General features: G+C 40.2%; 2 protein-coding genes across 3 annotated transcripts in view; both read right to left on the bottom strand.

Annotated features, from left to right (window-relative positions):
- wdhd1 (WD repeat and HMG-box DNA binding protein 1) overlaps positions 1-2,102 on the bottom strand; it is a 36,750-nt gene extending 34,648 nt beyond the window's left edge. For both annotated transcript variants that reach the window (XM_030048356.1, XM_030048355.1), the window contains exons 1-4: positions 2,005-2,102; positions 1,583-1,678; positions 953-1,064; positions 474-625 (exon numbers count right to left, since the gene is read on the bottom strand). In XM_030048356.1, the coding sequence (XP_029904216.1) occupies positions 474-625; positions 953-1,064; positions 1,583-1,659 (341 nt within the window). In that variant the 5' untranslated portion in view covers positions 1,660-1,678; positions 2,005-2,102. The remainder of the gene's footprint in view (positions 1-473; positions 626-952; positions 1,065-1,582; positions 1,679-2,004) is intronic.
- Positions 2,103-5,765: 3,663 nt separating this feature from the next.
- socs4 (suppressor of cytokine signaling 4) lies at positions 5,766-6,959 on the bottom strand. The gene has a single exon (XM_030048303.1). The coding sequence runs from the start codon at positions 6,954-6,956 to the stop codon at positions 5,766-5,768; it is 1,191 nt and encodes a 396-aa protein (XP_029904163.1). The 5' UTR covers positions 6,957-6,959.
- Positions 6,960-15,165: the final 8,206 nt, after the last annotated feature.

Below are 15,165 nucleotides of genomic sequence, written 5' to 3' on the forward strand. Positions count from 1 at the left end.
ATGTTTGCAGTGGCAGCGTGGAGGAAATAGCCAGATTTGTGTGTGGATCACTCAGGAATTGAAAATGATCTTATAAGTAGTCAAAGAATTAAAAACTAATAGAAAAGAAAGTTTCAAAGTTATGTGACTGAATGCAAGCTTGTTACTCCTTCCACAAATGCAGCAAATTCAGCACATCACACGCCAAGTTCACATTTGAAAACATCCTTCTGGAAACAAGTACATTTGTAAATCAGAAACATACATTTCATTTTTATACACAACATATGAAATATTTGTGCAAAAAGGAGTATAGCCACATTTGTCATTCTCAATGAAAGACAATTTGCTGGACAAGTGGTGAGCTGCTTGTTTGCAGATAAAACAACACTTTTGTGATGAATCTCTTATTTATGCATTATGATACACACATTTGTCAGAAATACCAAGATCGATCTTGTTCCACAGTTAAGCAGTTAGACGTGTTTGATTACCTGGAGCCAGCAGCAACTCTGGAGCCAATGCTGTTGAAGGTGACGTGGGTGGGGTTGGTGGTGAACCGCGTCAGGATGCCGTCTGGATCACCATCAGGAAATGTGTGGATCTGCACTGTGTTGTTCGAGGCCGCGGTCACCAGCTTTCCATTCTTTGAAGAAGAATACACAATGTGGATGCTGAATCAAAACCCCAACAGCCAATCAAATCCCAAAGGATATGTGCAGAAGTAATTCAATAACCTAATACAGAGTGTCTACAGGTATCACAGAATTAAATTTAATTCTTTGTAAGACACATTCAAGATCATTTTTATGCAAATAATGGGTTGTTGAGCAATGGGTTGTTTTTGTTTGGTCACTGTTGAAGGCACTGCTACTAATTCAGTGGAGGAAGTGCATAAAAACTGAGAAAACTAAGAAAATTCATGATCAGTTAAACACCATGATAAAGTATGACGTATCCAACACCAACCCACCTTTAGTGCTAGCGAGTAGGCCTTTTCTCCAACACAGATGGACTTGGAGTCGTCATCATCCAGGCTCTCCCATATCCGAACATCTCCGTCACTTCCACAGCTCACAATGAACCTGAGGAAATGTGACAGTGGTCAGACGTTGAGCAACAGACAGGAAAGAAACAGGATCACTGACCGGGATTTACACAAACTTATCAGCAACCCCTCATCATCCAATAAGACGTCTGTCAGCCACTTCAACACGGTATGATGAAGTGAAGATAATTTATCCTATCATTTAAATAAACACACTGTATGTAAGTGTTGACATGTACAAGAGCAAACTAAATTCTTAGATCAAAGAGATGCATTTTCATTTAAAACAAGCAAACAAACAAACTCAAAGCCATGGATTCATTTTCAAAAATTTCAAATCACTGGCAGTACCTGTGGGTGAATTTCTATGATGTCCAAAAACATACACTCCAGTCATGCTGTGCGGACTTGCAGCCACAAACAGTGATGCATTTGTAAAGAGTCGTACATTATTTCACAAATGAAGGAACAATATTGGTCTCCGTGGCTGTTTTTACTGGCTTATCTTCTCTGTAACGTTGCATATTTGTGTTAGGAGTGTAAAGTTTGACCTACTTTCCGCTGTCATCGAAGCAGACGTCGGTGTGTCCCTCCGAGTGCCCGTAGCGCATCGGCATCCTCTCACAAGGCATTTCGATAAACCTCAGGCTGCTGAATACGGACAGACACTAATAACCGAAGCTGCCAGCACCACACATTAATGATACACCAACACATCCACTTTTATCCTCTTGCCCCACTCTCTCAGCTGTTTTCTGCGACGGCTATCTCCGTGAGCTTTTGACTAATTTTAAACCTCGCTACCGCTAACCATAACGCCAAGCTGCAGGTCGTTTTAACGTAAATGTAAGATAAATTGAAACAGTGCCATCATATTTACGGCGGGCACAATGCACGATTCAGCCAACTTGCCTTTAGAAAGAATAAAACAGATATTTAACAGAGTATTAAGTTAAAAATGGCGTAAAACAACTTACAACGTCTCGAAGTTTGGTGCACTTTCTGCTCTGCAGTCTCCCGCGCTGTGTTGAAAACAAGGAACCGCGGCGTCACAGCTCCCGCCAGCTACGTCATGACGTCACCACGCGGACTCCTACTTTTTTTTTTTTTTTTTTTTTTCTTTTTTGCATGGCCCAATGTCATTGTTTTTTGTTTTTTTTTATATGAAGTTAAAGAATATATAAAAACTATTAAAGTCATAGACACTAAAAAAATAATAAAACTGTAAACTGAAATTTTTAAAGAGGTGTAATTTTTATGTTTTTGTCTATACTGTTTTTATATTCTCTATTTTCCCATTATTGTTTTTATATGAATCTTTATTTTCTTGTATTATATTATTTATTTTAATTTATTGTCCTGTTTCTTTGTATAACTTTTTGTTGAGCACTATCTGAAATTTCTGTATATTTGAATATGTTTTCACAAAAGAAGAGAGAGGAAATTCTTTTTTTTTATTATTATTATTTTTTTTTATTTTAATTGCATTTTGGATTTACAGACACACATGAGGCAAATTTGCCCTTAGGGCTTTATGTCAGAAAGCCTCTCTAACCCATCCTTACCCCAACTGTAACCCTCAGAAATAAAAGGCTCTCTGTCAGAAAGCCTTGAAGGCAAACTTGTCCCCCTAACCTTTACAGACTGACGCAGGTGCACCAACTCAAGCAGAGTGTACCTGTTGTAGGATAATAATGTCACTGTAACACCCAGGGATGATTTGACCATATACTACAAACACATTTCCAGTTATAGCTTGAGTTTAAATTCCATCAATGAAAAAACAAAAACGAGAAATTACATTATACTGTAAACATAATGATATGAAGGGAAATGTTTGGGTCAATAAATATTGAACCCAGGTTTCATGCCTCCTTTATTAGAATCACTAAAGCTGCATAGCAATAGGAAAACTGAATACGATATACTGATATGATTTAATTGTATAGCTATCATCTGGAATATTTTGTTTCTTTCTTCTTTCATTTTTTCTATTTATTTGACAGTTTCACATAGTAGTCGCAATAGTCTTGTCTTGTTGCCATTGCGTTTAATTATTGTTAAATTCAACTAATATTTTTATTATTATGGCTGTATTTATTCTTATTTAAATTGAGAGAGAGGGTTATTCTATATCAAACTAGATGAGGATCAGACAGCAAACTGACTGTGAGAAACAATTATTCACTCACTCATAGCCTGCAGTTCCTGTAAGCTTCTTGGATGAGAAGGGAAATGTCTTCAAGAGTCAACAAACAAGTCCAGTTGACCTCCAGTCATCCTCCAGTCATCACCATGACCTGGAGGACTGAGAATCTCCACAGACATTTAATTATTTACTTCATTCCTGTTGTTGTTAATATATTGTACCTCTTGACTCTTTGACTCTTTGAGGCAATCTCCCCTCAGCTGACTTTACACTGGCCTGTTTGAGACTCGTCTCGGGGGATACTTTTATTAGTGCAACAGGAAGTACTCTGCTGCCAGACAGTTGTGTGTCTAAATATTACATCTCTGAAATCTAATAGTCCGCACAAATCAGTGTGTGTGTGTGTGTGTGTGTGTGTGTGCGTGCGTGTGCGTGCGTGCGTGCGTGCGTGCATGTGTGTGTGTGTGTGTGTGTGTGTGTGTGTGCGTCTGCATGCAGTATTTATGAGTTTCAAACAAAACCTACATGCAGGGAAGAGATAGGCCTGGGCTAACTCAAGATGCAAAAGCTGTTTAATTCCTCAGATGTGGATATCAAATGTAATATAAATGTGGTGTAATGCTAGATATGATTTTTGAGCTTCTGAAAGGCGCTCACTAACCGATTCATGCAAGAGGTCATTAATGTTTCATGTCTGTGGTCCAGAAAAATCAATATGTGTGGCTCCTGACTCCGTCCAGTGACTGAAACTGTGCACCGACAAGTCAAAGGGTCGCGTAACAGTTAAAGGGATCAAATCTTAAAGTCCAAACTAAAACAGCAGTCATTGGACAAAAAGATTTCCATGAAATTTAATACTCATTAATCCTTTTCTGCAAATATGCACAAGAATGTGCGTATGTGGTAGTGAAATACAAACACATGATTAGAAGTAAGATAAAAAAAAAACTCTCTCTCTCTCTCTATATATATATGAATTATTGTGAAGAACCACAAATGGTTGTATAATAGATATTCATCAACTATATTGTATGCATAGTTACTGCAAAGCAGATATTGCTTTGCATGGCCATTTAGATCAAGTGAATGAATGATGAATCATTTGAAAACCTGAATTCCATCCTAGATAGGGGTAAATTGTCTTTTTTATGACCTTATCTTTCCACTTTGTCTTCTAAAGCGCTGGCATTTAGAGGTGTCTTTTGTAGAGAGCGGGGCAAATTGTTTTCAAAGCCTCGCCAAGGCTTTGAGAGAAGGAGAAGGAGTATTTTCAAAAAGGGGATTTTCCATACCATTAGCCTGTCTGTCTAAGTATGACACAACCCATAACTGCAACACAGCGTAGATAAGCATGACTTGTACTGCACCATTAAATCAGTCCGATTTGGCACAAAATGGGCAAAGCAAATGACAAGGGCTGAAAAACAGTCACGCTGCAGAGTCAGTGTACATGGCATTTATTGGTTTCGTATCAATGTGATGAATACAATATATGCCTAACCTGTGATGAGGTGATCCCATTTTTTAAGGAATAAAGCCCATAGTACTCCACAATGTAAACAATATTCAAAAAAGCAATATTTGCAGAGGCACACTTGATGCTGAAGTATCATTTTCCTTCAGCTAATATCAGATGATGAAGCATCTGAACATTGTGTATGGTGAGTAATAAAGCATTAGAGGAGTTTCTCTAAAGCTCTCATGAGTGCAGTTGTATCGCCATCTTGTGGTGATATAGAAAAAGTCCCGTTACCCCACCCCCACCGCCACTTCACTTTACTCAGTATTTCCTGGTAAGCTCTCACCTTTGTGTGTATAAAAGGCAATTACTGAAAGAGTGGAAGAATACAGGGATGTGCATAAATCCTACATTCTTGTCTAAGAGTGTTAAGGCCCAGATAAATACTATGAGTCATCATCACTAATCTCTTTCCCATCTCTCTTCACTCTCTCCCATATTGATCCCCATGTACATAAAAGTGACAGATCTTCACAAAAACACACATCCTCTTCGTCTCCTGCATGTCTGATCCCACCTTTCCAGAAAGAGGTAAGCATGGTCATGTGATCCATCAGGCGCTGTTCACCATCTCACTGTCCACACAATGTCTTTGGGGAGTAATACTCAGTGTCTACTTTACAGTTAGTCACGGTTGTGCACTAGAAGTCTTATGGTTTTCACCTTTATTGGGCAATCTTGAAAAGTTTTACCATCAGAGGACCATTCCACCTTACCCTTAGGACACACTTCTTCACTTTACTGGAGAAATAATAAATAATTAAGAATGTCAGGACTGTACTGGGCATAGTTTGAGACTTCTGTACCTTTGTTTTGGTCCTAGTACTTGGAGTGGAATAATTATAAGACAATTACAAGACAATTATAAGAACAAAATCTAGTCATGTTTTTTCAGTAAACCTCTTAAAATAGGTGTTTGTTTGACTGCTCTCCGGTTTGTCAAGAATTCCCAACAACAAAGCTGCTCAGTGTTAAACAGCAATGCTCTTGCTTTCTTTTTTAGAGGGTCTGTTGCTTTAGTTTCAAGCATTGCCCATGATGGCCATGGTACAAAGCTCCTTTCTGGAGTGTCACACAGCGCAGGCTCCATTACACTTGATGTGGTACTGTCGTAGGTATTCCCTGAGCTGAGGGGGCAGCAGCAGGCTCTCAATGCCCTGGTAGGTGGTGCAGCTACAGATCACAGCCCTGCACATGTGCTGGAGGGAGAAGGGAAAGGTCCTTGGTAGCGGCCGTGACAGCAAGGGCTCAAAGAAGAGACAAGTGGCTGGGTCACTGTAGTGTCTCAGTAGCCCCGTCACACTGGTATCACGGTACATACATGGGTCACGTCTATCAAAGCTGAAGCGCTTGCCGTTCTGCTCGATGCGTGCATGCAGGGAGCGGCTGTAGCGACGGAAGCTGACCGAGAAGAGGAACTCATCTTGGGCAGAGTCGCGAAGCAGGAATGTGCCCTCTGGTTGGCCCTCCAGAAGCTCCTCTGCCTCAAAGCGGTTCAGCACCCCCCAGTAGCAGGGGCTGTTGTTGATCTGGAGTAGATCTGGGACCAGGATGTAGTCAGTGTGGCTGCAGCTGCCCTCCGCTGCTCCGTGGGGACAAGAAGGGTCCCAGTCGTCCAGACTGGTGCTCCCAGGCCCAGGGGAGCAGCTGATGTCCTCCCAGGAGAGGGGCGTTGGTGGTGGGGAGGAGGAAGAAGATGATGAGACATTGGGTTTGTGGGGAGCCTCCATGCCCTTGATGGCACTTGGGTGGATGCCCTGTTTTTTGATAAGGTGCCAACAGCGGGCTAGTTCAGACTTAGATGAGAAGGGGCACTTGTCCTGCATGAGCTCTGAGACATGAATCTTGCGTTTGGACCAGAGGAGCACAGAGAAAGGCCGTGAGGAGCCCGGGGGATGGTGGTGATGATGGTGGTGATGATGGTGAGAGCGGAGAGGGAAACACTGGCCCACGGCATCCTGGAACTTCTGCCGCAGGGAGCGCCTTGACAAAGCTTTCCGACAAACCACATCCATGTCTGCAGATGTCAGTGCATCCCCCATAGCACTACAGCTACATTTCCTCTCTCTGCGCCGCCTTGGACAGGATGTAGAACGGACACCCAACTCCTCCATCCCCTCTGCCTCCAGTCCTCCAGAACTCGGCTCGTTGCGTAAGCTCTGGGAGCGTTTTTTCCCTCGCCAAACATAACTATCAGCACTCCAACTGCGGAGGCCACTCTTGGGACGTGTGTCTGAACCCCGCGACTTCTTCTCTGACATGGCTGCTGCCTCCTCTTGCTCTGCAACACCTTAAAAAACATGACACATCAAAGTCATCACAGCATAAGAACAATGTCTCAAATCATTCACACATTTATTAAAGCAAATACATTAAAAATGGCCTAGAAGCCTGAAACAGTAAAATAAATTTTCTGCTGCAGTTTCATAAAGTTGAATTTCAGTGTTCCTGGGGCAAAAGATATACAGCATTGTTCATTTTGTCAGAGCCCCAGTGACATAAGATTCAATGGCTTTTGCAGAGTGTGTAACCTATATTCTCACCACAAAGAGCTAGTAGCTCCCACAAAATGGTTCTTGAGGCTGGTTCCACAGCGGAATCAATCTTGGTGCTGTAAAGATGCTCTTTAGAAAGGTTCCCTATGGTACTCTACTCTGCTGTGCTGGAAAAGTCATCAGAGCTTAAAGAACATATTAAAAAGTTCTCAGATTTGCCCTTTATTCATTTATTCATCCTTTTTTTTTTTTTTTTTTTTTTTTTTTTTTTTGTATTTTTCTTAGAACAAATAAGATAACTCTGAATTACTGACAAGAATCCTTGAGCAGCCGACTAATTCTGTGTGCACATGAGTAATAGGTCCTATAGTGAGTCTCTGGATGCAAAGGTCCTTTTTTTTTTTTTTTTTTTTTTTTTTTTTGATGATGATGATGGCCAATTTCGGGAGCGACCCGCAGAGAAATTGCTTAATTAATTAATTGTAATGTAGGTGTATCACTCTCAGGCAGTGAAAGAGGCAAGTTACTGTAGGCTAGCTTTTATTTTCTCCTTAACTTTCAAAACTGCCAAACGCTTCACCCAGTCATTGTCACGTTGGTCAGCCTCAGTGCAGTCCCATTTACAGCAGTGACTGACATTAGAATAAAATCGCGTCAACTTGAACGGATCTTGAACACTGGGAAACTTACTGGCAGTCTTTGTTGATCTAAATTGTTTGAAGATTGACGCGAGAGAAAATCTTACCTTCCAAACAGTTTCAGCAGGACAGCTCCATATCCATATCAAGCCCTCTGCATCTCTGTGCGTTAGCGGACGTGTATGATCACCCTGCAGCGCTTCCAGCTCGAACAGACTGCAGACTGTTCCGCTTCCTATATAATTACGATGCCAAATCCCCGAGGGAACAGCAGTTTCCTCTCAGCCAGAGTCGACTCTGAATGGAGAAGGGGGGTCTCAGGTTAATGGCAGTGGGACATCCTCCCTTCCTCCCTCCCTCCCTTGCATCTCCTTTACGCATTCATTGACGAATGCCATTCCCCAACAACAGATAAGAATCAGTATCCAGACCAGCTGGGCAGATCTAACTCATTCACAAAATGGATTATTCGTGGTCCTAATTCTATCAGTGCATGTCGACTTTGCTCATTTTAATTTGATCAAAAACCCTAAAGCTTCACCTAAAGCGTTAGGGCAGTTCAAGGGGAGTTTGAAGCCTATAATCTGTGGAAGACACGTTTGTACAACAAGATTATTCCTCATATTTAGTAATAGCCTGCACTGGCTTACACATTAGCTGCAAAGCAGTCTCCGAATTAACAATTCAGCCCTGTAGAGGAAACAACCAAGCATTTAAAAAGCTTTTCTTATTGATTGGATAACCTTTGAGTTTCTCAGTTAAAACTTCCACCAACTTCCAGTGGTGAGAGGACTCATCTGTCAAGGTGATGTCATACACACTGTGTGTCTGAGCAGGCTCGCCTACTTGTTCTGGATGACATTTTGTAAGATCTATAATTCATGAAACAAATTGACAAGATCTATCACTCAAATAATATTACTCCCTGTGCCCTTTGTGTGTGTGTGTGTGTGTGTGTGTGTGTGTGTGTGTGTGTGTGTGTGTGTGTGTGTGTGTGTGTGTGTGTTCTTGCTGCTTCAACAGATAAAGGATAGTCATCAATAAATGCCTGACATCTCAGATAATGTAGTGACACTCAACTTCCTCTTAACTGAATATTTAATGCTCTTCACATTATCACAGAGCCCAGTAGGATGATAACACCGCATGTTCTGGCACACAACCAGGTCAATTTATCCAGGTCAGCCAGGTCAATTATATGCAAATGGTTTAGACTGAAAAGCAAAGCACCACAGGCTACTCTTGCTTACAAGAGTGTGGTCATCCCAGGATATGATTATGCAGTCACATAAGATAGTAAATGTGTGTAGTGCCTTATTTCTTATTTTATATCACCTCAACTCCCTCAGATGGTTACTAAAAGGCCTGTTGGGTCTACAGGAAATGAAACTGGACAAGCCAATGTGGTTAAACCCTATTTCCCATCAGGTCAACGTCTGAAAATTCATGTCATGAATCTGTGAGTAACTGTAAATGATTTAGAGTAGATAAAGAAAGGTCCCAAAAGATTCTTCTCTATGTATCTCTGTTTATACAAGTTAGACTTTTTTAGGAGACATTTGTATCTTTAATTGTGGGGTTAACTGTGTGGGTGGGAAGTGAGTGAAAATGCAAAATCAGCTCATCAACATTTACCCTTTTTAAATTCTGTGTAATCAAAAAGCCACAGTTACTTTGTATTGGTAATCTGACTACATAATCTGAGTACTAGTTACCACCCATTCACAGATTCTCAGAAATTTGCTGTTTACCGCACATGCCACAAAACATTCAACCTCTACATTGAACGAAAGCCCAGTGGACTCAGTGGAGTAATGGAACGGAGAAACACACACATACTCACAAACACGCACACACACACACACACACACACACACACACACACACACAAACAAACACACAAGCTGTCAATGGAAACAGGTCAATAGTGTGCGGATGCCAGTGGTTTACATGGACTCCATAAACTCAAACAGACAAACAGACATGCACAGGCAGATACACACACACACACACACACACATGCTGAGGTGAGCCATTGTGTAGTGACAGAAAATGATTTGAAACAGAACGAAAATGGAGCCCAACTTTAATTTCTTGAACAGATCAAACAAGTAAAAAAGAAGTTTCAAGGAGGCATGAAGGAATTTGTTCTGGTTTCTGTTTTCTTCAGGCATTCCTTCTCTGGTCACATCCCACAAAATAGCTTTCCTTAATCTCATCTGCCCAAATGATCAACAAGTTGTTGCTAGTGAGATAGCTGCGCATAGCCCTTTTATATTGCTGTCTCTTATATGCTGCTGGCAAGCAGAGTCTATGAAGTGTGGAGTTGATTTGTGAATGCATACAGAGCACTGGATGCATTTACAATTAACATAAAATTAATATCATAGCCAACATTCAGTTTATTAATCACAGTTGTACTAAATTTGGTACCATGTAGTGTCTGATTAAGTATCATGGTATCAAGATGTGCATACACTGGCCATCACATTACAACACAGGCTTACATGGAATGAAAATATAGTTTTTTTTTATTTCTTTGCATTTCTGCTAATATGAACTGGGGTCAACTGATGAAGCCGAATTGAACAAGAAAGAGACAGAGTGAGAGAGTGAGACTGAAACACAAAGGCCAATGAAAACTGAACGTGGAATTAAGGCCTTTGGTCCCTGCATCCCTTCATTCAACAACTTAGGCCTGCAGCATACCCAGGCAACAGACCTTGGAATCTATTATGAAATTTGGGAAAAGCCTTAATGCTCCCCAGAGCGTGAACCCTGTCCGTTTGGCTGACCTCATGACCTTTCCTCTAGCATCACCCTCAGGACAAAATGTGCAAACCCTAATCTCTCAATACCTTCATTCCCCTGACATGCATTGAGCCAGTGGGCTGCTAGAGGCAGATGGCTTACGCCATTTCACTATTTTTTTTTATTATTGCATTTTACTTTTTTCTGCAAAGACAAAATAAGTGTTGCAATGTAATAGGCCAGTTGTTATATTTCATGAAAAATGAGAAAATCTCATATAAAAATTGCATTAATTACATCATAAGTGACTTACATTTAAATTTAAATCCCACAGACTGATGTACAAAAGAAGGGGCAAGTTCAATGGGATACATCCAGAATAAACATTTACATTAAAAAAAAAAACTGAGAAAATATGAAGCTAATGACTGAACACATACAAAAATGTTCAAGAAAAAGATGAAGAAAAAAGACAATGACAATAACTACTACTACAACTACTACTACTACTACTGCTAATACTTCTACTACTACTACTACTACTACTACTACTACTACTACTACTGCTGCTGCTGCTGCTGCTGCCAGTGGCGGATTTAAGAAATTTGGGGCCCAAGGCAAAGGCAGGCATGGGGCCCTCTGAGATGAGAGGACAACACACAAAACAGGGGCCCTGAGACACACATAATACGATAAGCATTCTGCTAGCATTTTAGCAAAAGTATTTTAATCAAAAACATAATTAATGTGCGCAAATAAGTAATAACTGTATTAACCATAAGTGTATGAGGAGTTTTATGGGGCCCTCAGGAACTTGGGGCCCTAGGCAACCACCTAGTTTTGCCTAATGGTAAGTCCGCTCCTGGCTGCTGCTACTACTGCTCCAAAACAGAATAAGTAGTGCAAACAAATTTTAAAGAAAGCAGCATCTATGTAGTACATGTACACATCTATACATGATTCCATATATTAATAAATAGCATACCCATACGGACAGACACCTGCTGATTTGCTTTACATGGCCAGTCTTATAAAGTGTAAGAGTCAACGGCGTGCTGTGTGCACATTTGTCCAGGAAGTGCCTACAGCAGCTGGTGAAATCCAGCCGGTCCATTAACCTGCTCCAGTCCATCATGGCAGTGTGGGGACTCGACCAGGGGCTCGTATCAAGCCGACATTACACAGGCATCGATCTGATGAACAGCACAGTCAACAAGAGGATTTATGAATAATTGATGCAGCTCAGAATGAATGGGAAGTATAGCTTTAGCTCTACATGTATTTTTATCAGAGCACTGTTACAGTTTTCAGTTTCTGTGATGCAGCGGAGGGGAGCAGAACTATGAGATACATGAGGCCATGTCACCGGCACAGATTGCTTTTGAGCATGAAAGTGCAGGAGCTTTGAGAATCCTAATTTTTGCCTTTTAAATTGCCTTAAATTGCCTTTTAGAGCAAGCAAAGTGAGGATAATTGAGTCAAATGGGGTGGTACGCAGAGATGGCCAAAATTTTAATTAAATGCTGCTGAAGGATGCAATTTATTAACTGAAGGGATTTTGGCAGTTTGTGTTTGGCTGGAGTTTATTTTATCTCAAAATATCAGCATACTTCACTTATTTCTGTAGGCATTTCATAGTACAGGACATTAATTAATTGCATTTACAGTAAATTAAAGAGGATATTTTAAATTCAGAGACTGTGTGCTTCACTTTGTCATGGAAGAAACAGATTTAAAGAAAAAAATGGTTCACTGACTTAATTAATTGATTAATGGATGGTCATTTTTATTTTTAATTTCTGTTGTTTTGTCCTTGTTATGGCTAGAAATCCTTCTTGGCTCAAACCTTTCATCTTACCTTTATTATTTATTTTCCTCTCCTTTTCATTTGAAACTGTAGATATCAGGTGTTGTCATCATGTCATATCTTTTTTTTTTTTTTTTTTTTGGCTCTTTAGTTTTTATTTCTCTGCAGCGATTGACCTTGTCTTGCAGACTCACCTTGCTGCAGGATCTCTGCTGGGAACCTGATCTGAGGCCTTCAGGCCCACATGTGACTCCAGCGGTGAGACTCCTGACCACCACATTATCTCTGAGCAGAGCCAGAGGATGCCTGACTAAGTACCAAAGTGAAAAAGAGGAAGTTATTTAAGGAGGTATCTGCTGCAAATTTATAGACAGATACTATTTTCTTCGCACACCAAAGCTACTGTATATATGCATTTGGAAGTCGCTGTATGTCTGCTTTCACTTAATATTTAATGTGATCTTTCCAGTGAGTATTTTGATATTATTTTGATGCTTTGTGCCTCTCAGGTTTGATTACTCTTTCCTTGAGGAGTGAGAAATGTCAGTGTGCCCTGATGACTCACTCAGCTAGAACATCCTTCATGTAACTGTAATGTCCATGGTTTGACTCTCACATTGGATTGGCCATGAATTTCTTCCCAATCCCCTTGTTGTATCTCTGTGAAAAAAGCAGAAAGGTCATAAATGCAATTCTTAAACTGGAAATATGTTCTGTTACAAAAGCATGACATCATTGAAATGCTTCCTGTTTCCTCTCTGAGTCAAAATGATAGCATTATTGGCTGGAAATTTTATTAGGCCTTATGGTGCACAAAAAACACTACAAATATGTTGTTATTCAGAGAGTAAAAGTAATGAGATGTTTATGTAAATATATGAGAGAATATAAATGTTAAAAATGTATTTTCCTGGTTATTTGTTAATTAGGTGCATGTTTTGGTGAAATTGCTAAAAGAAATAAATAAAGAAAAATAAATTACAAAAGTCATTTTTAATTTCATTAAAAGTGAGCGTCCCTCCCACACTGTCTTTAATAACTACAGTAAATAAAATTGCTCTCCTAGAATGTCCTTATTGATATTTTCTCTCATATTTGTCTGTAACCTCCTCTTCAATCGCAGCAGGGTGTCCTTGGAAAAAGCCCTGCGCTGCTTAAAAAAGGGAGCTGAGTGACTTTCCCTTTGCCAGTGCATGGTCCTGTGTACACGCCAAATACATAATGTGTAAAGCAAAACTGTTTGTGTCCCAGAGGGCCATTTCCCAGCATGCCTTTCAGCTACATCCGGAGAGATGTAGCTAGTAATTGTGTCAGTCAAAGTTAAGCACATGAACATGTCTGTAAAACGAACCAGCTCACGAGTTTGAGAAGCCTGGAGTGTATCTATGATCACCCCTGTCATTCAAAGCACATGACTTGTTGCTACATTGCATTATGGCCTATTCAGCCTGTTGTAAATGGAGAAACTGATTATGATTGTTAAATGTCAGTGCACCTCCTGAAAGAAACCCTAAGTCTTTGATTCTGAGGAAATGACATTAAAACCTGATGTTTGCTTCTGATGTTGTAGCTATCAAACCCCATTTCAGCAGCTCTGGAAATATCAACATGATCAGCTCTGAATGTGATTTGGTTTGCATTTGGCCAGATGTCCACAGGGATAAGAAAAATAACATAATATTCCCAGAAATGCAAGACTACATAAGAAATAATGGTTTGTTAACAGCTTAATGCTTTAGTGTTTATTAGTGTGGCTTTTCTACAACAACAGGAAGGATTCTTTGTGTGAGTGTTGAGCCAAATCTGTTTTTATTAGATTTTTTTAATAATGGCTCCTTGTGGTAAAGGTTTGCAGGTTTAATATGAATGACGTTTTAGTTTGTAAAAATTCCCTTTTTTTGTTTTTGTGCATACGTTTGTCCAACCTTTATTCCCTGCTGTAACCCAAGTAATGCTGGTGATGTACATGTGCGTGTGTGTCTGTATGTGTGTGTGTGTGTGTGCAGCCTCAGAGGCAGTACGATCATATGAATTACAGCGATGGTAAATTGGATCAGAAGGGAGTCTCTGGCTCCACTGGTCTCAGTTGTTTGCATTGATCTGTATCTGAAGACTGGCAAGCTGCTCTCTAGCAGTGGACCCTCATATAAGATGGTTTCATTACATCTGTATTAAAGGAAGATTCCACTATTTTTTCCTCTAGCAGCCACTGAGCAGTGGGATTATTTGGTCTGAAAATTGTAACCGACAGACAAAACTTAAGCTGCAGTGGTGTTTAGTCTGTCTTTAAGGTAGATATTAAGACACATTGCAAGGGAAAGTGGCAAGGAACTGGGAAATTATTCATCAATATCAGTAAGTAAAACTATTTATGTAGCACCTAAACTGTGATGCCAAAGGCTCTACTTCGTTTTGATGGGTTGTTTATGATTTCAGCTCAGCATGCCACGTGGAAGCCTTTATACAGCAACTCATCGCCCACTGCAACATAAAAAAAATCCCTTCAATTTGTAGTCCTCATTTGGTCCTGATTCATAGCAACAATGACATCAAAGCAACAGCTCTGAGTTCACATTTTAGCTAAGAAAAAGAAGGATTTCAGTGCAAGGGATCAGACAGAGCTACACTAAATAAGGAAATCTCTGTTTTACACAAGGTTCACCATCCCTTTGCCAACTGCTACATAATGCCGACATGTTTCTGTGCTATGATGCAACAGGCTCTGATTGGATGTGAGGATTACTGACTTGAAAATATTGAAAATAAAGAATGGCACGTT

Source organism: Myripristis murdjan, chromosome 3 (genome assembly GCF_902150065.1).
Source record: "Myripristis murdjan chromosome 3, fMyrMur1.1, whole genome shotgun sequence".
Lineage (NCBI taxonomy): Eukaryota > Metazoa > Chordata > Actinopteri > Holocentriformes > Holocentridae > Myripristis > Myripristis murdjan.